This window comes from Rhineura floridana, chromosome 1 (assembly GCF_030035675.1).
Source record: "Rhineura floridana isolate rRhiFlo1 chromosome 1, rRhiFlo1.hap2, whole genome shotgun sequence".
Classification (NCBI taxonomy): Eukaryota; Metazoa; Chordata; class Lepidosauria; order Squamata; family Rhineuridae; genus Rhineura; species Rhineura floridana.
The window spans coordinates 160,527,650-160,548,283 of NC_084480.1; the positions used below are offsets into that span (position 1 = coordinate 160,527,650).

The 20,634-nt window shown below is 45.1% G+C and overlaps 2 protein-coding genes across 4 annotated transcripts in view; one reads left to right on the forward strand and one right to left on the reverse strand.

The window, feature by feature from the left end:
- Positions 1-4,481, forward strand: part of RAB3D (RAB3D, member RAS oncogene family) — a 35,779-nt gene extending 31,298 nt beyond the window's left edge. Inside the window, exons 4-5 of the mRNA XM_061582311.1 lie at positions 203-327; positions 893-4,481. Coding sequence (XP_061438295.1) covers positions 203-327; positions 893-1,083 — 316 coding nt within the window. The 3' untranslated portion in view covers positions 1,084-4,481. The remainder of the gene's footprint in view (positions 1-202; positions 328-892) is intronic.
- Positions 4,482-19,055: 14,574 nt separating this feature from the next.
- TSPAN16 (tetraspanin 16) overlaps positions 19,056-20,634 on the reverse strand; it is a 33,195-nt gene continuing 31,616 nt past the window's right edge. For all 3 annotated transcript variants that reach the window (XM_061582300.1, XM_061582268.1, XM_061582275.1), the window contains one exon: positions 19,056-19,565. In XM_061582300.1, the coding sequence (XP_061438284.1) occupies positions 19,509-19,565 (57 nt within the window). In that variant the 3' untranslated portion in view covers positions 19,056-19,508. The remainder of the gene's footprint in view (positions 19,566-20,634) is intronic.

The window sequence follows — 20,634 nt, forward strand, 5'->3', positions numbered from 1 at the left end:
CCCCATCCCTGCTATAGGCATTGAAGCTTGAATCCCAGATACTATTGCCCAGATTAATGTTTTGCAGCTCCTGAAGCAGAACATTGATGAAGTGAAGGAAGCCTGTCAGTGGTTCTGATTTGCGGTTTCTGAACTGGGTGGCTGGGAACAACAAGATCTAAAAGCGCCTTTCTTCCAGAGTTCTTCTGTTTCCCTCTCATAGGGCAACTCAGATCAAGACATACTCATGGGACAATGCACAAGTGATTCTGGTGGGGAACAAGTGTGACCTGGAGGATGACCGAGTGGTACCCACTGAAGATGGCAAGAGGCTGGCTGATGAACTAGGTTTGTCCTGTCCTCCCTCCGATTTACACAGAGCCTGAATTTAGAGATAGAAAGATCTGTCTGTTTCAGGTCTCCAGTTTCTCATTTTTCCAGTGTTAAATTCAGTTCTCTACATTTCTACAGCAATCTGCAAAAAAATTTTTTTAAAATTCTCCATTTTTGTGTTAATTTCTCCAAACAAATTTTTGTGGGCAGTTTTGACAAAGGTACACATTTTTGCGAGCCTTTTCTCATCATTTCATGCCTTTTTGCATGTTATTTTCACTCATGTATTCATTTTTATGCACTTTCCCCTAATATATGCATTTTTGTAAACATTGTTTAGTTGGCGAACTGCATCCCAAAATTCTAATAGATGTGAATTTCAAAGGACAGCTGTGTTTTGGTTCTCATATTGTTTCAGAAATTGCAAATTTGATAAATTCTGTTTGAAATGTGAACTGAATCGAAATTCTCACCCATCCCTACTCCTGATTAGACCCCTGCCTTAACACCCCCACCCCTCAAAGCAACAGTGCTCCTCTAGCCCTCTGTTTTTTCCCCGTAATTCTTTTTCTCCCTCCAGGTTTTGAATTCTTTGAGGCCAGCGCAAAGGACAACATCAATGTCAAGCAAGTCTTTGAGCGCTTGGTGGACATAATCTGTGAGAAGATGAATGAGAGCCTGGATACCAGCCCTGGCATGGCCAACACCAATCACAAGAACACTGCACTGAATGAGACCCTACCTGCACAGTCCAGCAGTTGTTCTTGCTAGGAAGGACTTTGCTCACCCCTTGGACCGTCGCAACTCACTGTCTTACGTAAATAGAAAAGGAAACTCAGCAGTTGCACACCTCTTCACTTCGCCTGGTTGGCTGATCTGCTCTGTTTGCCTCTGGCTGTACCTGTTTTGCCTCTGACAGCATGTGCCAGTTGCCCAATGCCCCCCACCCCAGCCCCATAGTATGATTGGCCTTTTCTAGCAGAAGAGCATGATTTCCTATTGTGTGTGTGTGTTTCTCTCTCTCTCTCTCTCCCCCCCCCCCAGCATACAACCTATCTTTGCAACCCAGGTGATTTGGACCCAGCTGTGGATCAGTGGAGAACTTTTCCCTACTTCTTTTCAAGTCTCCAGTAAACCCCAACCAGTTGCAATACCAACAAATCCATCGGTTTGCTGGACAGCTCAGTGATTGGGAGCCCAGTTCTTTTTGCCAACTTCTGCAAACTTCTCCATTATTTAAACAAATTAATCCAATGGCAGTTTGATATGGGTATCTTCATTCTGTAAGGTTTTAAGAACTGAGTGAGAAATACAACTTAAAGGGCCGTAACAGTGGGCTGATGGAGACGTCTGTTCCTTTCAGGGTTATTTATAGTGGGATGGATACTGCTTCATCACAAAACACTGGTTTTGTCTCCACCTGTGGTTATGCACAAGGAATGGGATGGGGGAGGGAGCAGAGAAAGATAATTTGGCTTCCAAACTGAGTGCCATGGAGGAGACATCCCAAACCTTTGCTGTTGTCCCAGGACTGGTTTGGTGGAAGGCATTTCTGCCTCTTTTCTAAGGAATGTCTCCAAATATAGAGGTGGTTTACTCTGATACTTTGTTAGGGATTGACTTGTGTGCCAGCCTGAATGCCCCTTAGCTGATTAAGCTTCATTTCCTACAAAAAAAAAGTTTAATGTGCAAACAGATGGGTTCATCCTGCATTAGAGCTCACTTTCTGGGTTTGAACTCAGGGATGAACTTTCAGGTCAGGCTGGCTAAGATCCCTGGGGCTTCCAAGTCCTCTGGGGATATTTCAGTGAATGGATTTTTAGCACAGAAGAACAGACTGACACATGACTTGTCAGGTTAGTAGGGAGACTCCTTAACTTTTCCAACTCCATAATAATTGTTCCAGGCTGTTTTCAAGAGCTAGCTTATGCTAACCTCTGTGAAGGACCTACTCCTTCCCCAGAGGTGTTATTATTCATGGTAGCTCCAGGAAGAAGAAGCTGTAAGACCCTTGCAGACTTCACCTGAATCTGCCACTCTTCAGACCTTCTTAACACGTGTTTAGGTGGTGGGGTTGCCTTTTCTAAGCTGGCGTCCCTGAGGGCCACGGGCACTGGGGGTGGGAAGTCATCATATTATTCATCTGACCCATGAGGTTCTAGGCATCATCGTTATGGCTGGGACCCCAACCTCTGTGGAAGTGCTTCAGAGATTGTGTGAGCACTAGGTTACCACTGCCCATTTCTTTATCATTTAGGCTGGGAATGGCTTAATCTTTTTTGACCCAAGGGTTGCATTGACAGTCAGCCACCCTTGCCTTGTACTCTGCATAGAAGAGCCTGTGCAAAGTAAAAAGCAGCTTCTACCCACAGTACTCCAGTGTTGGGGGAAATGGTGCCTTTGAAAGAACAGGGAGAGGGCTCAGCTCTGAGGTGCTTGGCACTTAAGATTGGAGAGAAAAGATCCATCTGACTACTTTCTAGAGATCTGGTACTCTGTTCTTTAGGGACTGCTCTCTACAGAAGACACAGAGAGGTTTATCACCTAATCAGATCAGGAGGCAAATCTGTGGGGGCTGGCAAACTACTTCTTGTGGCTCGACAGGCTAGATCCAGCCTGCCACTCAGCCACCCCTGAGTTAGGATCTGAGTGGCTCCCAATACCTGGGCAATGTAGTGTCCCTTTGAGTTACTGAAATATCTGAACAGCACTCTCTCAGACACGACTTGACTAGCCCACCGTTGACTTAGGCTGATCAACATTAGGCAAATTGTAAAAAAAAAGCATACCCGTCTTAAAACTTGTCCTATGCTCTTCTTAAGACAGGGGCCAGCCATGTTTGATTCTTCCTTTATAATGAAACAGAGATTCCAGTGGTGGTGATGGCATCAGCCTTGATGATCCGGAGAAATTAAAAGAGACTGAACCAAACCACTTTCTTTTGAGCCCCTCCCTCCCCTACACATGTAGATTGATTTAACATGGCAGAACCCTTTGCTTCCCAGGAATCATAGACTACACTCCACTTAGGTCTATGATTCCTGGGAAGCAGGGATTCTGTTGTGTTATGAATCAGCTTACATCCCAGGAGCTTCCTGTATAGGAAGGGCAGAGGACTCATGCCCTACATGCATCCAGGCAACTTATGGTCAGTGGTGGTTGGTGCCCCATTGGGACTGGTAGGGTGGAAGGCAGAGAGACCAACAGTAGGTGGAGCCAGAGGCAATGATAGGCAGAGTTGACTCTTTCTACTTTTGGCTCTATCCTCTTCCCTAAAGGCAACATTGAGACTAAGGAGGAAAAAGCTGAGAGCCAGAGCCACCCTCTGGACTGGTTGTAAGTAAGAAGGCAGGCAGGGGGAGGCTGGCTAAGGGCAGACTGAGGTTATGGAGAAATGTCCCACTTACCCAAAACAATCAGCAGCCTCCACTGCTAAAGGCCCTTGGTGTGGTGATGGTCTCACAAACTGTAGGCTGCCTATTTCTGGATGGAAAAGGTATTTCTGGAAGCCACATTTCTAAAACAACACAGATCAAACGGCTGTAAAATGATGTTTTAAATGAGGACAGCTATGTAGAAAAAGACTATGGCTGTTATTTGTGTTTCAGGGAAGATTCTTACTCAAGGAATGTAAACTCTTACACTGTATTTAATGTATTCCTTTATGTTTAAGATTTTAGAGTTTATATGTGGATTATTTTGGACCACTGAGGGGCTGTCTTTGAAAGAACGGGGAGAGTGTGTCTTGTGGGAATGTAAGATTCTTTGGATGTCATTTTGTGGGACAGAAAGATTCTGCAATAAGATACATTTCCTAATAAGGGTGCATTCCTTAGAAAGAATATGAGAATTTGAAGTGTCCAAATGTTTTTGAGGAAGCCTAGGTTCCTTCTGCACTAGTGCCCTTTAGTGCTGCTGAGGCATGGCTTTTCTCCAATTAACTGGCAGAAGAATTAAAATTGAGCTTCCGTATGGCACTTAATGGAGCACAATATTATCCAGCAGTGCCCATCGCTGTGGCTAGGATCCTTCTGTGTTTACTAACTTTTAAATTTCATTCAGGAAAAGTCCTCTGCAACTTCAATGAGAAGTTTTCTCCTTGCAGTGTTTGTACGTTTATTGGTCCCTCTTTAGTGCGATAGCATTACAATTAAATAACCTCTTATTTATACTTGTTTCAGTATAATGCTTTTGTTATATCCCTTTATTTGTTTAGCTTTTACTTTCTTTTATGTCCTTCTTCAATTAAAAGAATAGAAAGGAGTAGGTCAGAGGCTGTGTCATGCTACCTGTACTCGATGGAACACAATAAAAGGGGAAGCTTCAAGTAAGCTGTTGATCACAAGCAGAAAAGCCCCCAAAAGCTTCAGTATTATGCTAGTCCTCATGGGACAGGCTGGTACTGCCGTTGCAGTTAGCTTTATTATATTTTAAATCTCCACAAATAAGGTCTGGAAAAAAAAATACAGGAGGAGAGCACAGAATACACTGGCATGTATCTGGCAACATGGTTATTTGGAGTTTCCATTTACAAGTGAGTGAACAAAGGATAATTATTCCAAAATAAACTGCTAGTACAGAAGCAATCTTGGTGATGGAAGAGGAGGAATTAGCAAACTATACTGTTGGGCAGAAGGCACAAAAGTAAAGAAAATCTGATACAATGCAGCTGGTAGGGTGGGCTGCGACTAAGGGTACATTTTTTAAAAAAAATTGGTTGGGTCATTGATAAATATTGCTCATCAACCAAGGTCTGAATGGAGCGTATTGTAAATTGACATTTTAGAGCTGGGCTAGGAGAGAACAAGAAAAACGAGTAATTTTATAATGCCACCTATGCAGTACCCCCAGATAGCAGAAATATTTAGCAGGGGAGATATTGTACCTTTGAGCAGTCACAAACATCAAAGTAACCGGATACGTCCAGCTCCGTATTTATTATAAATCTTACAGGAATTAATGGCTACAAATTGGCCAGGAACAAATTTAGGCTGGAAACTGGAGGAAGATTCTTACTGTTGCAGTTGTAAGATTCTGGAATAGTCTCCCTAGAAGTGTTGTTGGAAGAACAGAGCCTCCCTGTATTCAGGTCTGAGCTCGATGGATATTGTCTAGTTTCTGTTCTGGTGCAGCACTTGTGCTACAGAGTTAAGAAAGATTTCCCTGCTCCACCTCTCATCTGGGATTTCCTCTCTGCTCCATCTTTGAAACATCAGCAGGGTTGTCACAGTGCCCTGATGTTATAGTAGAAAACCCAGTATCAGTCTGTAGAGAGGCCTACAGCCGGGCTCTCCTTCCACTTAATGTTCCACAGAGAGCACTGGGTGAGGCTCAGCTGCCTGCAATTTCTGCCACTTTGTCATCACAGTCTCCTTCCTGAGCAAAGCAGTCAGACCCAGACAGGAGCAAAAAAGAGGAAACAGACATGGGATGATGGTTGCTGTGCACCTTCAGTATGGCAGCAGGGATGTAGTTGTCTGGGATCACAGGAGGGAGTTGCAGACCGGGATTTTTGGGGGAGTAGGGTCCCAACCAGGTCCCTGTGTGAGCCAATCAGCACTGGGCTCCTCGTGGGAGAAAGGCAGGATATAAATCAAAAAGAAAAGGGAGCATGTTAGCTATTGAAAAAAGCCCTTGTCCTTTCATACTGATTGTAGCCAATCAGAGTGAAATGAGGTGAGTCAGCCATGAAGAAGACTCTTCTAAGGGACATCTTTTGTAGCGGAGTGTGGATTTGCGAGATGAAAGGGAGAGCAAGGGAGATGATGGAAAAGGGGGCATGGCTGTGAGGGGGTGTGGTGAGACTATTATGGAGGGACTCTGTACTTCTGAATTTATCATGACTATTGCATGGCAACATTCTGCTCCAGTGGTGAGTCTCAGTAAGGAGGCAAGCCTTTAGGATTCCTCATTTTCTTACTTGTTCTCTTCCAAAAATGTAAAAGATCTAGTAATACAAGTTCCTAATAAATAAGGGTGGTTTGGTATAGGTCTTCCCCTGAATTATCTAGCCCAGTCCAGGGGTTCCCAAACTGTGGTCTTCAGACCACCAGTGGTCTGTGAGCTTCATTCATGCAGTCCACAGAGTGTCTGTAAAAATACAACTAAAAAAATTACAGAATTTGGCAGAGTGCGTTACAATTGCTACAGCAGGCAGAAATATAATGAAGTGGTCCACCAAGACCCACAGCAATTTTCAAGTGGTCTGTGGGAGAAAAACTTTTGGGAACCATTGGCCTAGCCAAAACCTATATGACTGAGAGAACCCTGTTTTCCAACACACTTTTGTTCCTTCATGTCCTTCAGATAAACCTGTCTATGACACTCCTGGGTATTCGCTTCTGCTCTAGGGTGGTTCACCATAGATGCTGTTGGAGGTCGCTGATTCATAGGGTCGCCATAAGTCATAGTCGACTTGAAGGCACATAACAACAACAACAACCCACTCCTGAAGCTCTGTGTTCATCTCTGTTGAGAAAATGAAGGAAGACTGTTTGGGTCCGCAGGAGTGATAGCAGTTCCAAACTGGTTTATTATGTGTGTGAAGAAGCCACCTGGAACCCTCCAGTCACCCATACTGTTTTCCTGTTCCATTGCCTCCTTCCTAAGAAACAGTTCTAATCCAGGATTTCTACAAAGTAACCAAACAGATTTTAAGTCTCTCTCTCTCTCTGTAATTTCTAAATAAGATAAGAGACTTATTCACTGTTCTGAAGCACAGTAAATTGATTGTCAAAAGCAAGATTAACAATCGGAAAGGAAGCATGTGATGTAGTGATCTGCACAATATTACAGATGATGGTCCACAGGGAAAGGGCAAGCAAGTGTTCATTTTGGAAATCTTGCCAATCTAGTTTCTGTTTATTTGTGGCTAAAGATTCCAAATTGTATTAGCTGAAGAACTCTTGTGATTTTTCCAAAAGTTACTCAGATATTTTGCTATGGAAGTTGGCCCTCTACTATCAGAGAGAGACATTAAGAGGATATACAGATATTTAAAGAGTCCCAGTGCTTTTTCCTCAGTGAGATTAGTCCTTCAGAATGTAAAAGACAGGCAAATCAAGCAGCAATTCCATAAATTGTCTTAACTTTACTCTCCACTCCAGATATAAAATATCCTAAGGAATATTGAACAGCTCTTTTGAGATTTTATAATATATGGTGGCAAAACCTGTTATGACCCTTCACCTGCACATTAATTCTGCATGGAATGAATGCCTGGTCATCATTCAACAGAGAGTATGTACCTTTGCCTTCAAACAGAGATGATCTAATGAAAAATATTTGACATTATTTACTGACTTCTGGCAAGGTATCCATTTTATTCAGTTTTCTTGGACCGTTTTCGTTAGGGTAACTCATATATATCCATTAATACTATTACCTGCACACACTTAAATGAGTTTGTGCTAAACATGGATTTGGAGAGTTACATTATTCATTCATAGATTTATTGTTGGTTAATCAATAGCTGAAACGTGTAAAAAGGCTAGCTGAGATTTTGAAAAATATTTTCATACCACATTGCTAAACTGCAATGATCAAGAATCTTAAACATTTGCAACCCCACTGAAACTGATTCCTTGGGTTAGGATTGCAAATCAATGCAGAATCCAGGCTACAGTGTTCAAATCAACACAAGATTACTTTGACACTGGGTTCTGATAAGCCAAAGCACTTGTGTGAATTCTGCTGTGTGCATCAAAGTCACACCTTATCATGCTTTAGAAACGCTTTAAAAAATTGTCGGAGTCTGAAGAGGTTGATCTAGGCATGTATTGGAGGCCCCACCATGCCAAGAACACACTGCTTCTGCCAAAAATTGGTCCAAAATCAGCTCATGTTGGTATTTCCTCCACTTTAACAAAGAGGTTGTGCATGGTCTGCACGCTCACAGGCTAGTCTTGTCAGGGAAACAGGGAACTCCAAATATTGGACAACAAGTGCCCTGCAGTTGTGCCATTGTTCACACTTAATTAGATGACCTAGAGCAAGGCCACATCCATAGATCTCAAAGGATTGGAATGTATATATGGGAGGAGGTAAAAGTATTCAGGGCTCCAGCCACTTCTAAGACTTAAAAGTACTAACCAGCACTTAGAATTGATCCCAAGAGCAGATTGGAAGTCAGTGCAGACAACTTGTGTTCTCTGTAGCCTTTACTGACCACTAGCATTTTTCACTGTCTTCAAGGGCAGCCCTATGTCAAGTGTATTGCAGTTGTTCAGTTAGGAGGTAATGAATGCATGGATAACAGTAGCCAAATCCTAGTTATAGAAGTAAATGACTGTACAATGGTGACTGCTGGAGAAGCTCATTTCAAGTGACTGTGGATGCTGCCAGTAACTGTGTTACGTGGGGAAAGAGAAGGGAAGCAGTTGGCTGGTATTTTCCTTTTTTAGGCGATTTAGATTTAGAATCAGGTTAATCACAACTAGGGTCTAGTTTATAAGGCTTAAAAGCAAAGAAAATGGAAATGGACTGCCTTCAAATCGATCCCGACTTATGGCGACCCTATGAATAGGGTTTTCATGGTAAGCGGTATTCAGAGGGGGTTCACCATTGCCTTCCTCTGAGGCTGAGAGGCAGTGACTGGCCCAAGGTCACCCAGGGAGTTTCATGGCTATGTGGGGATTCGAACCCTGGTCTCCCAGGTCGTATTACAACACACTAACCACTACACCACACTGGCTCTCAGAAGCAAAGAGGGGGTGCATTATTAAAGTGAGAGATAGGTTTAGCTTTTCCAAGTGCTTTATTTCAACCAAACTCGTGAACGATGGTCTTCCCTCTCCTGCTGAAGCTTTACCTGAGGATTCATTTTTAATGCTGGTGTTTGATTTCATCTTGTCCTGCTGCTGTTGTATTGTTGTTTTATGATTGCATTTGCATTATTGTAACATAATTGTGTTCTGCTTTGGGAATCGATATGATTGAAGAGCAGGCTAAAAATAGCCTAAATAAATACAATGAATGTATTTACTGAGCAGAGGCAGTTGAGGCTCTACTAGGTGCTTTTATTTCAAACTAACTAAACAATGTCTGACGATGTAATCTATCTCTGTTCCTAGACACACAGTTCACACAGGTATTTGTGTTTTCGTTAAAGATATACCAGAAAACTCGGGCTGCATAGAAGCAAAACTTTATTTGCTCAATGAAAACACAACTGTTCTAGAAGTGCATTTGCTGTGTTCTTCCTAGACAAACAATTTTCTCCAAGAGCTCTGTGAAAGCCACCTCAATATTATCCCTAAGGCACTTTTACTCTCCCTCCCTCCCTCCCTCCCTCCTTCCCTCTCTCTCTCTCTCTCACACACACACACACACACACAATTTTATTTTGTTTTTCAATGAGACAAATTTATGTTCAACTGAATGTGCAGTGTTATAGAAGAAGGAAAAACGCAGACAGGCTGCTTGAAGCCTGTACAGAGGAGAAATAGAGATGGACAAATCTGTCAATTTTGGTTTCTTTTAGTATCTCCTTTCCCATTTTCAGTTTGCCTCATTCCCATTTAAGGCTTTAACCCCCCCCCCCCGATATTTATATGCATTTCTACTCCAAAATATTTGTATGCACATTTCTCCTCATATATGATTTTTGGTAGACCATTTCCCCTCAAATGGTGTGTTGTTTTTGCATTTTTGTTCACACGTGCCATCAACATATGAATTGTTGTGTGCATTTTTTGAGTTGGAGGACTGCATGGCTAAATTTGGAGAAGTACAAATTTCAAACAATAGTTGCAGTTCAGTTTGTATATTGGTTTGGCAAGTGAGAAGCAGGTAAAAGCATGTGAACCGAACAAATTTCTCCTCAATTTCCAGGCAAGTCTGGCATTTTAATCAGGATTGGAATAGCTGATATGTTTACAGAGTAAGCAGAGCTACTGAAGCTGGACTTGCCCTGTGGGAGAAAAAAAACTCTGGCAACTCCTGTTTCATAAGTTCAATTTGTGCATGGCCTCAGTTACTTAACATTCAAAATAGGCTTCACCACACACAGTATGTGAAATGGCAGGCTGTGCACATGGACATAAAGCCAGTTGATCACACTGAGAATTACTTTCAAGTAATCTTGCATAGGCTTGTTCATAATCATGAGTTTAAATGGACATGTAGTTGTCTAGTTAAACTGCCCCTCCCATTCAGATATTTAATTTTAGAGGTCTGGGGGAAGGAGCTGAAACTGAAAGAGTGGCAACTCTAATATTGCCCAGCGCCTGCAGGAGGAAGGGGACCACCACCGCCCAGGGAAGGAGAGCCGTTGGCTGCTGCTGCCTGCCTGCCTGCCTGCTTGCTGCTGCTCGGCTGCCACCACCACCCTCTCTCTGCTGGACGTCTGCTCTGCAGGGGTCACGCCTTGCAGGACCAGGCCCCCAGGTAATCAGCCAGCTGTTGCTGATATCATCCACCTGTCCCTTCCCTGGAGGGGAGACTTGAGGGGGCCCCAATCAGTGTAGTGGTGGGTAGAGGGAGATACGGCGTTGTGAGGACTTGCCAGGTAAGGGGAATGCGGCCCAGGCAGTTAACGGCTGTGCCTTGTTCCGGTCCTCCCCACACCTGCAGGTTGGTTGGTTGCCCTATCAGCCAGCTCTCAGGCCTCCGGATGCTGCTTCTAAACGCCAGATTGGTGCATAATAAGATTGCCCTCATTCACGATTTAATTGTGGATGAGGCAGCCGATCTGGCATGTATAACCGAGACCTGGGTGGGTGAGCAGGGAGGAGTCATTCTCTCCCAGCTATGCCCGCTAGGGTACCTGGTTCAGCATCGGTAGACCTGAGGGTTGGGGATGGGGGTTGCTGTGGTCTATAGGAGCTCCATCTCCCTCCGCAAGCACCCTCTCCGTGTGACTACTGGTCTGGAGTGTGCACCTTATGCTGGGTCAGCAGGACAGACTGGGGATTCTGCTGGTGTACCGCCCACCCCGCTGCCCAACAGACTCCCTAGCTGAGCTGATGGAGGTGGTCTCGGGTGTACTGTTGAGATGGATGTCAACATCCATGCTGAGGCCACCTTATCTGGGGCGGCTCAGGATTTAATGATCTCCATGACAACCATGGAACTGTCCCAATATGCCATTGGCCCAATACATGTAGCAGGGCATACTCTAGATTTGGTTTTTGCAACTGGACATGGAGTTGGTGATCTGAATGTGGGGGGCCTTACATCAGTCCCTCTGTCATGGACAGATCACGGCTTGCTGAAGTTTAGACTCACAGCAGCTTTTCACTTCTGCAAGGGTGGGGGACCTATTAAGTTGGTCCGCCCCCAGAGACTAATGGATCCGGATGGTTTCCAAAGGACTCTGGGGAGTTTTCCGGCTGATAGGGCTGGCGCTCCTGTTGAAACCCTGGTTGAACTGTGGAATACAGAAATGACCCGGGCAGTTGACATGATTGCTCCTGAGCGCCCCCTCCTGTGTAGAGCTCATACAGCACCATGGTATACCCCAGAGCTGAGAGCGATGAAACAATGTAGGAGACGGCTTGAGTGCAGATGGAGATGAACTCCTGGTGGATGCAATTACACACTGGTAAGTGCCTATGGTAAGCTGTATTTAGGGGCAGTGAGGGCAGCAAAAAACCAATATTTTGCTGCCACTATCAAATCATCAATCTGCTGTCCAGCAGAGCTCTTCAGAATTGTCTGGGGACTATTACACGCTGGCTTCAAGAACATGGTAGAACCATCTGAGGCCCGCTGTAATGAATTTGCTAGGCACTTCCAGGATAAAATCTTTAGCATCTGCCAGGACTTAGACTCCAGTGTTATAGCAGATGAATCAAGCGAGGTATCCAGAGCACAGCCTTGTCCCGATTTCTTGGATGAGTTTCCGTTGGTGCAGCTTGAGGACGTTGACAAGGTGCTTGGACAGGTTTGTGCAACCACTTCTGTGCTGGATCCTTGCCCTTCTTAGCTAATAAAACCTAGCAGGGATGGAATAGCCATCTGGGCCAGGGAGTGATTAATGCCTCTCTGCGAGAGGGGGTGGTCCCTGGCTGCCTGAAAGAGGCAGTAGTGAGATCCAGTACCGCCCCTAGGCACTGGGAAGTGGTGCACTTGCCCCGGGGCCCACGCTCTTGGGCCCCACGCTTGGCGATCTGCCTAGATAGAGTGAGAGGGTGATCGCCTGACTCACCTCCAGGCAGGTGGAGGCCGAGCTGTCGGAGGAGCAGGAGGTGGAAAGGCTGCTGCGGCACCAGGTGAAGAAGATCCACTTGTGCAAACTCCAGAGGCTGATGGAACCGTGGTGGCCCCCCGAGCGCAGCCTGACCCACCAGGCGATGGAGCAGATCCAGTATCTCAGCCGGGAGCTGACCGAAGACTGGCCCATCCCCTGCCTGGTGCAAGGCTTGCAGGTGGAGCCCGAGGTCATCCGCAGAGTCCTCAAGAGCCACTTCTCGCCTTCCCCGGAGCACAGCCGCAAGCAGGACTATAAAGCTGCCGCCCAAAAGAGCAACTCTACAGCCACCGCCACCGCCGCATGTCATCGGGGCCTCTTGGCCAAGAAGACCACCTCTTGGCCAAGAAGACCACCTTTTGGCCACTGCCTGCCGGCCCCAGAGAAGCTCCCTCTCGGCCCATTACCCCCAAAGCATGGCCGGCCCCCTCTGCGTCAGAGGAGGAGCAGGAGGCAGAGGCGGGCTGGAGCTGGCGGGTTCTGAGCGACACCAGGCTGGAGGCCCTGGTGGCGAAGGGCTGGGAGCCCCAGCTGCAAGTCATGCAAAAGGGCCGGGAGGTCTTTGACAGTGACGGAAACCTTCTCTACAGTATCCCAGTTCCCCAGCAAGCCTGACAGCACGCGCCCTTGCTGCCAGGGGGAAGGCAGGTGGGCTGGGCCCCTTCTGAACACCAAGGCTGTCTGGGCTAGACTTTTCCTGTACCTTAAATGGCCAAATTCGGCCTCAGGGGGTCTGCGGTAGGTGGGGAGACACTGGAGAGTTTTTGGCTACCAGGCCTGGCACATCCTCACTTGAGGCCAAAGTGTTTCATGTAAATACTCATAGCATTTCAAAATACTTAGATGTTTTGAGAATTTGGTAAGCAACATTGAACAGTAATCTGGTTTTTAAAGTAAATTCAATGTTTGTTATGGTTTCAGAAAACGCAAGATTTCGTCACATCAATAAATGGAGCCCTAATACAGATGAACTTGGGTGGTGGTAGCTGGCTCAGTCATACATCAATTTTAAAATTGTAGAAAATAGTGTATCTAGAGTAGTACTGTTCGCGCTGAGAAAAAAAAATAGTGCCAAAACAGTGGCATGAATTTGATTATAAATAATTGTGCCGCTAGTTCATTTGAGTGTCGACAACTAAAACGTAAGTACCACTGCATCTCCTTTTTTCTTAATTCATTTTTTGTTTATGTTGTGATAATTTCATTTTAATTTCGTAGATCTATCTATAATTTATTATTATTATTTTAGATATTTATAATGAATGCAAGTCAAGTTCGAGATAAAAACAGAAAATACGAAAGTGGAGCACATGGGGGGGGGCAACTATGCTTTTGCCCCAGGCCCCGCACATGCTAAGGGCGGGCCTGGTGAGACCACTCCTGAAGAGACCCTCCCTGGACCCAGAAAATCTTAATAATTACAGGCCGGTCGCAAATGTTCCATTCCTGGGCAAGGTCCTTGAACAAGTGATGGCAGGCCAGCTCCAGACACTCTTGGATGAGACCGATTATCTGGATCCATTTCAGTTGGGTTCTAGGCCTGGTTTTGGCATGGAAACAGCCTTGGTTGCCCTGTGTGATGACCTTTGTCGGGAGAGAGACAGGGGGAGTGTGACTCTGTTGATTCTCCTTGATTTCTCAGCGGCTTTCGATACCATCGAGCATGGTATCCTTCTGGGAAGACTAGCTGAGTTGGGAGTGGGAGGTACTGCATTGCGGTGGTTCCACTCCTACTTGGCAGGTCGCCTCCAGAAGGTGGTGCTTGGGGAACATTACTCGGCACCCTGGACTCTCCAGCATGGGGTTCCGCAGGGGTCAGTTCTGTCCCCCATGCTGTTCAACATCTACATGACACAGTTGGGTGCGGTCATCCGGAGCTTTGGAGTGCGTTGCCATCAGGATGCTGATGACGTGCAGCTCTATTTCTCCTTTTCATCTTCTTCAGGTGAGGCTGTCAATGTGCTGAACAGGTGCCTGGCTATGACAATGGACTGGATGAGGGCTAATAAACTGAGGCTCAATCCAGACAAGACTGAGATGAGTGGGTGGCTCTTCTGACCAGATGGTGGATGTCCAACCTGTTCTGGATGGGGTTGCACTCCCCCTGAAGGAGCAGGTTCGTAGCTTCGGGGTTCTCCTAGAACCATCTCTGTCACTTGAGGCTCAGGTAGCCTCAGTGGCACGGAGTGCCTTCTAACAACTTCGGTTGGTGGCCCAGCTATGCCCCTATCTGGACAAGAATAACCTGGCTTCAGTTGTCCATGCTCTGGTAACCTCCAAGTTAGATTACTGCAATGCACTCTTTGTGGGGCTGCCTTTGAAGACGGTTCGGAAACTGCAGCTTGTGCAAAATGCAGCGGCCAGATTGGTAACAGGGACCAGGCGGTCCGAACATATAAAGCCAATTCTGGCCCACTTGCATTGGCTGCATGTATGTTTCTGAGCTCGATTTAAAGTGCTGGTTTTAACCTATAAAGCCTTACACGGCTTGGGACCACAATACCTGATGGAACGCCTCTCCCGATATGAACCAACCCGTACACTACGCTCAACATCAAAGGCCCTCCTCCGGGTGCCTACTCCAAGGAAAGCTGGGAGGGTGGCAACAAGGGAGAGGGCCTTCTCAGTGGTGGCCCCCAAATTATGGAATGATCTTCTTGACGAGGTGCACCTGGCGCCAACACTGTTATATTTTCGGCGCCAGGTCAAGACTTTCCTCTTCTCCCAGGCATTTTAGCATGTCTTTTAAATTGTTTTTTTTTAAGTGTTTTTAAGTTTGTATATTTGTTTTTAATGTTTTTAATTGTTGTAAACCGCCCAGAGAGCTTCAGCTATGGGGCGGTATACAAATGTAATAAATAATAATAATATAATGTGTGTGCTTACACACTACACACTTAACAACCTCAAAAAGGCATCCCCATGCAAGATAAAATAATTGCCCACATTGAAACATAAGGAAGTGATGGAAGCATGTTGTGGGATGCTCCTGTTTCCTGCCGTGCTCCCAGTTTGTCCTTGTTTGGGTTGCTCAATGGAAGGCAGATTGAACTCGATGGCCTTGTACTCTGATGGTCATGACAGCTGCAGTACTTCTCTTTCCTTCCTGCTGGGGCTCCCCTGTTCTCTCTTCCCCTCTTCCCCCCATTTTGCTAACCCATATTGGCCTTTTTGCCCGAGATCTAAAATGAAACTTGTATGTTATCTTCCCTCTGTCAATGCAAATTTTACTCAAACAAGACAGAAGCTGATCCATAATGGCTCAAAGGAAGTTCTGGAGTCCTTGGCTAGTGTGATCAGTCGAGAAATTTATTTTTTATTACTTATGTAGTCTAAAGCAATTAATTTTGCCCAAATCAGAGTCTCACTGATTAAAATTTGCTGCCATCAATAAATCAACTATATCTGATTATCTGTTAAATTGATTAAAACTCGCAGCTTTAGGAATGCATTAAAAACAAGAATAGCTCCAGAAGGAGGAACGAATCAAATGGCAAACCAGCTTCAGATGAAAGAACAATTTGTCACTTTCCAATACTGGGGAAATTGATTTATTTGTTCATTGTTTTCTACCAAAGAGTCTGAAAGCGACTTGAAACAATAAAATGCATACAGATACAATCCACACATCTATGACATTTAAAATCAATGACACAGTAAAAGTGATCATTTACTACTAATAATGAATGAATTAAAATACTGGGTGGTATTCAATGCTAGTCCTACTCAGAGTAGACCCATTTAAATTAATGGACATGACCAACTTAGGGTAATTAATTTCAGTGGGTCTACTCTGAGTAGGACTTTGTTGACTACCACCCACTCTTTCCCCACAAAACACAAGGATAATTGCCAAAGATCCTAACTAATATAGTTGCAATAACGATACAATATTGGTACTCCAATGCCCTGGGAGAATGAAAACGTCTTTCCCTGGCACCAAAAATATGAGTGTCAGCACCAGGTGTGATTTCCTTGGGAAAGCATTTCACAAATATGGAGGGCTGCCACCAAAAAGGCCCAGTTTCTCATTACCTCTCTCTGGATCTCTCCTGGAGGGAACACACAGAGAAGGCCCTCCAATGATGATCTTAGGATCCAGATCGACTCATATGAGGAAAGGTTGTTCACAAGGTACTGGGGTCCCAAACAGTATAAGGCTTTTTAGGCTAAAACCATCACTTTAAATTAAGCTCAGAAATTAATTGGCAGTCAGGCAGCTGGTGTTATGTGTTTGCCCCACCTGGTCCTCATTAATAATCTGGCTGCTGTACTCTGCACTAGCTGCAGTTTCTGAACACTGCAGTAATCTAATCCAGAAGACCACTGAAGCCAGGCTATCCCCAAACAAATAAGGCTGCAGCTGGGCCACCAGCCAAAGCTGATAGACGTACTCCATGCCACAGCAGATACTAGCGCCTCCAGTAACAAAGATGATCAAGGAATGCCTCTAAGCTGTGAACCTGATCCTTCAGGAGGAGCGTGACCCTATCCAGAACTGGTTCAAATCACCTGTTTGAACCAAGGAACTACCTACTAACAGTGTCTCAGTCTTATCCAGACTGAACTTCAGCTTGTTGACTCTCATTCAATCTATTATCCCAGTCTCACTCCGGTTCAGCGCACCCTTGAGATGAAAAGGAGGAATAAAGCTGCATGTCATCAGCATACTCGTAGCAATGCACTCTCAGACTCCAGAGGACCCCGCTCAGCAGGATGCTGAATAGCATGTAGATGATGAATAGCATATAGGATCAGACTGAAACCTGCAGGAGTTTCACACAGGAGTCTCCAGGGAGCCTTACCCCCCAAATGCCATCTTCTGGAGTCAACTATCCAAGTACGGACCAGATCCACTGCAAAGCAAGACCACCCATTCCCAACTCAGACAAGTGCTCCAGAAGGATACCATGATCAATGGTACTGAATGCCATTGAGAGATCAATGAGAATCAACAGGGTTACGCTCCTCCTGTCCCTCTCTCCACAAAAGTCATTTTACACAGTGTCTAAAGCAATCAAAACTACCAACCATAGCTGTACGAACCAAACTCATCCAATAAAACCACCAGAGAATACTCCATTCACGTTTTGCAATTGACCTGCAACAACAACAGCAGATGCAAGCAATTTTATTCTCCAAATGCTTTGCAAATAAGTTACAGCAGGCCATTGAGGGCTCCACCACCTTATTTGGGCCAGTATGCAATAGGCCTCCAAAACCACCCAGAGGAGCTCCACTGGACAGTGTTCAGAGGATGCAATGGAGGCAGTGAATAAGTGTTTTGTTCTTCATTGCTGCTGAGCAGGCTTGAAAATAAGAATGTACTAGTGTTCAGTTGCATTCATCAGGGGTTTTCCTCCACTTGAGTTCAAACCAACTCCTTGCTTCCTCTCTCCACATGACCCCCGCCTTCTCATTGCTCTCATTTCTGGATTACACCAGCCAATCAATCAAATCGTTCAGGCTGGGTATACCATGGAGTCAACTGGACCTTGTCAAGCCAGGTGCCAAGGCAAGTGATCGTGTCAACCACCTGGGTAATCTCTGCATTGCAAGGATCAAGTGTCAACCATATGAGCTAAAAAACAAACAAACCCAGAGCCTTTTATAAACCAACTGGATCCACCAGCTTCTGGGGTGGAGCATCCTAATAGGTACCCTGTAGAAGGGAAAAGCTGCTGTCCACCTAAATCTCAACAGCAGATTGATCTGACCACATGTTATAATCAAATGTTTCTATTAAATTTTATATTTCATTCATGTCCTCCTGCCTTTTTTCCATTGTGGAACTCAAGGCGATGGCCATGGGTTCCAAGGCAGTCTCCCATTCAGGCTCTGACTAGACCCAAACCTTCTTAGGTTCAGCAAGGTTGCTGCCTCTTATGCATTCACACCATGTCCTAGGACCAAGCAAGGTTATCCACACTTTAAGCTTTGTCACAGCCCAGTTGTTGATGGAGGACGATGCGCATGGGAATGGGGGCATTACCTGACTAAGAAATCCACTGTGTAATGTTCCAGGTATCTAGAATCTAGCTTGAGTTCCACCCACAAACAAAGGTAGGGCTGGAGTAAATTCTGCCCAGTCTGGCAGAACTCAGAGGTTTGAGAGAGGGATAAATAATCTTTTGTACTGTCTGTCAGTGCTGGGATCATTTTGGGGCTAGTACTGACTCCCTGTGCACATGCTTCTGTCCTCCTATAACGTCCACTAAGCCTGTGCATTTGCGAACAGACATGGTTACAAGAAAACCACAAGTCTTCAGTGTTGTCTTTTCTAAAGGAAACTGGACCTGTAAAACAGGGATAGGGAATCTCCTTAAGCCCAAGGCTGTATTTCCTTGTAGCCAACCTTGTGAGGAGCAGGGCCAGAGCCAAATGTGGGCTCAACATATGTAACTCTGGCTTTGTAGAGTAGTTTATATTCTGGCCACCTAAAGAGGCTTTTACTTAGTTACTTAGTTACTTACTCTCTCTCTCTCTCTCTCTCTCCACCCCCCACACCCCACCCCCCACACACCCCTCTCTATTCAGACAAGTGAGAGGCATTATCACTGCACAGGGACACTTGAGAAGGGTGCAGAATGGAGCAGGTGAGGGGCATGGGCTGGGAAAGTCCCAAGGGTGAGATGGAGAGGCCAGGAAGGCTGTATTTGGCCTCTGCAGGCCAGATGCTACTCATCTGTGATGTGAAACTGCCTTGGGATTTCTCACCATGTAGGGTAAGGTGCAGGGAAAGCACAAAACCACCGATATATATGTTTTCACAGTGCCTTTGAAGACAGAGGTATGTGTACTGTTAAGTTAGGGTTGTTTTTTGGAAAAGAAGACCAATGAAAGATTAATGGCAAATAATTAAGAATGATTATCAAGGTTTTGTAGCTATGTTGACTCAGTTATGGCCGCATATGCTCTGTGTAGAAGGATGCTTTTCATGTCTCTTTCAGGGCTGGTGAAGAAGCCGACAGCTGGAGCCAGAGCTATGCTGTTGAACACTTTTGCTTCAGGCATTTGTACCAATCTGACAATACAAGATCAAAGAGACGGCCAGGGCAGCCAGCTAGGGGGCAAAAGAACAGGTGAGGCAGTATTTTACACAGGATCTCCTGCCATTTATTAAAATAAGTATGCTATCTGCCTTTTTTACTATCTCCTAACAATGGCAACATTTCCTGCACAGGCATCAACTAGGAATTGGGTTACAGCAGGAGTTACTAGAGAGCTGGCTTAAACTCCACCATGGCAAGAGCTGATAAGTCTTTAATGAAATCTGCACACTCCTAGAGGAATCTGGTATCACACTGAAGGATAAGGTGGATTAAAAAGCTAGCTTGTTGTCCCCTGTGAGGATAACTTGCAAAATCAGGCAGCAGCTGGAAAATGTTGGGGTTCCCTGGAAGGGGTGATGGTGGAAGCTTCTGCACCCCTCCCCTGATGGCCTCCAGGCAGGGAGGTCCCCTTTCCCAGTCATCTCCTTCTGTCTTTTATGCACCAAAACATCTACTCTTGCTACCACGTCCTTTCTTTTTTTGTTGTACCTATTGCTTATTGAGAGGGGTTTTTAAAAAAGATTTTTACAGTAAAAGACTTCCCCCCTGCCCCTCCCAGTTATGTAGGTGTTGATTCAGTTCTTCAGAAAAAGTCTGCAGTAACCTCACTAATCTTTCACATTTGCAAAGAAACACATCAAATCATCAGAACTTAGAACGTTTGGACCCACATCCAAAGTCAGCTACCCAAAGGCCCTGAAAGACTTCCAACACTAGGAAACAACATTACTCTGAAGATGAAGACAGATATAGTAGCTCAGTGAGAACAGATCCTTGATCTGTGCAATGAACCTGACTTTGTATTTGAAAAGAGAGGAGTACACTGCATACCAGCAGAGCTTGGAAGTAATTTGTTAGGAAAAACAAATTACTTGTAATTTATTACTTTTTTGAGGAATGAGTGGGTCATTTCTTTACATTATGTTTGTAATAGAATGAGGAGTAACTTCATTACTTTTGAGCTGCAATTGTAATGTTTCTGGTGTTACTTGTGGGTGTTACTTAGGGGGGAGCAGGGGAAACATTCTGGATGGTGGTGGTGAAGAATGGAATGGAGGGAGAAAGGAGCTGGAGGACAAG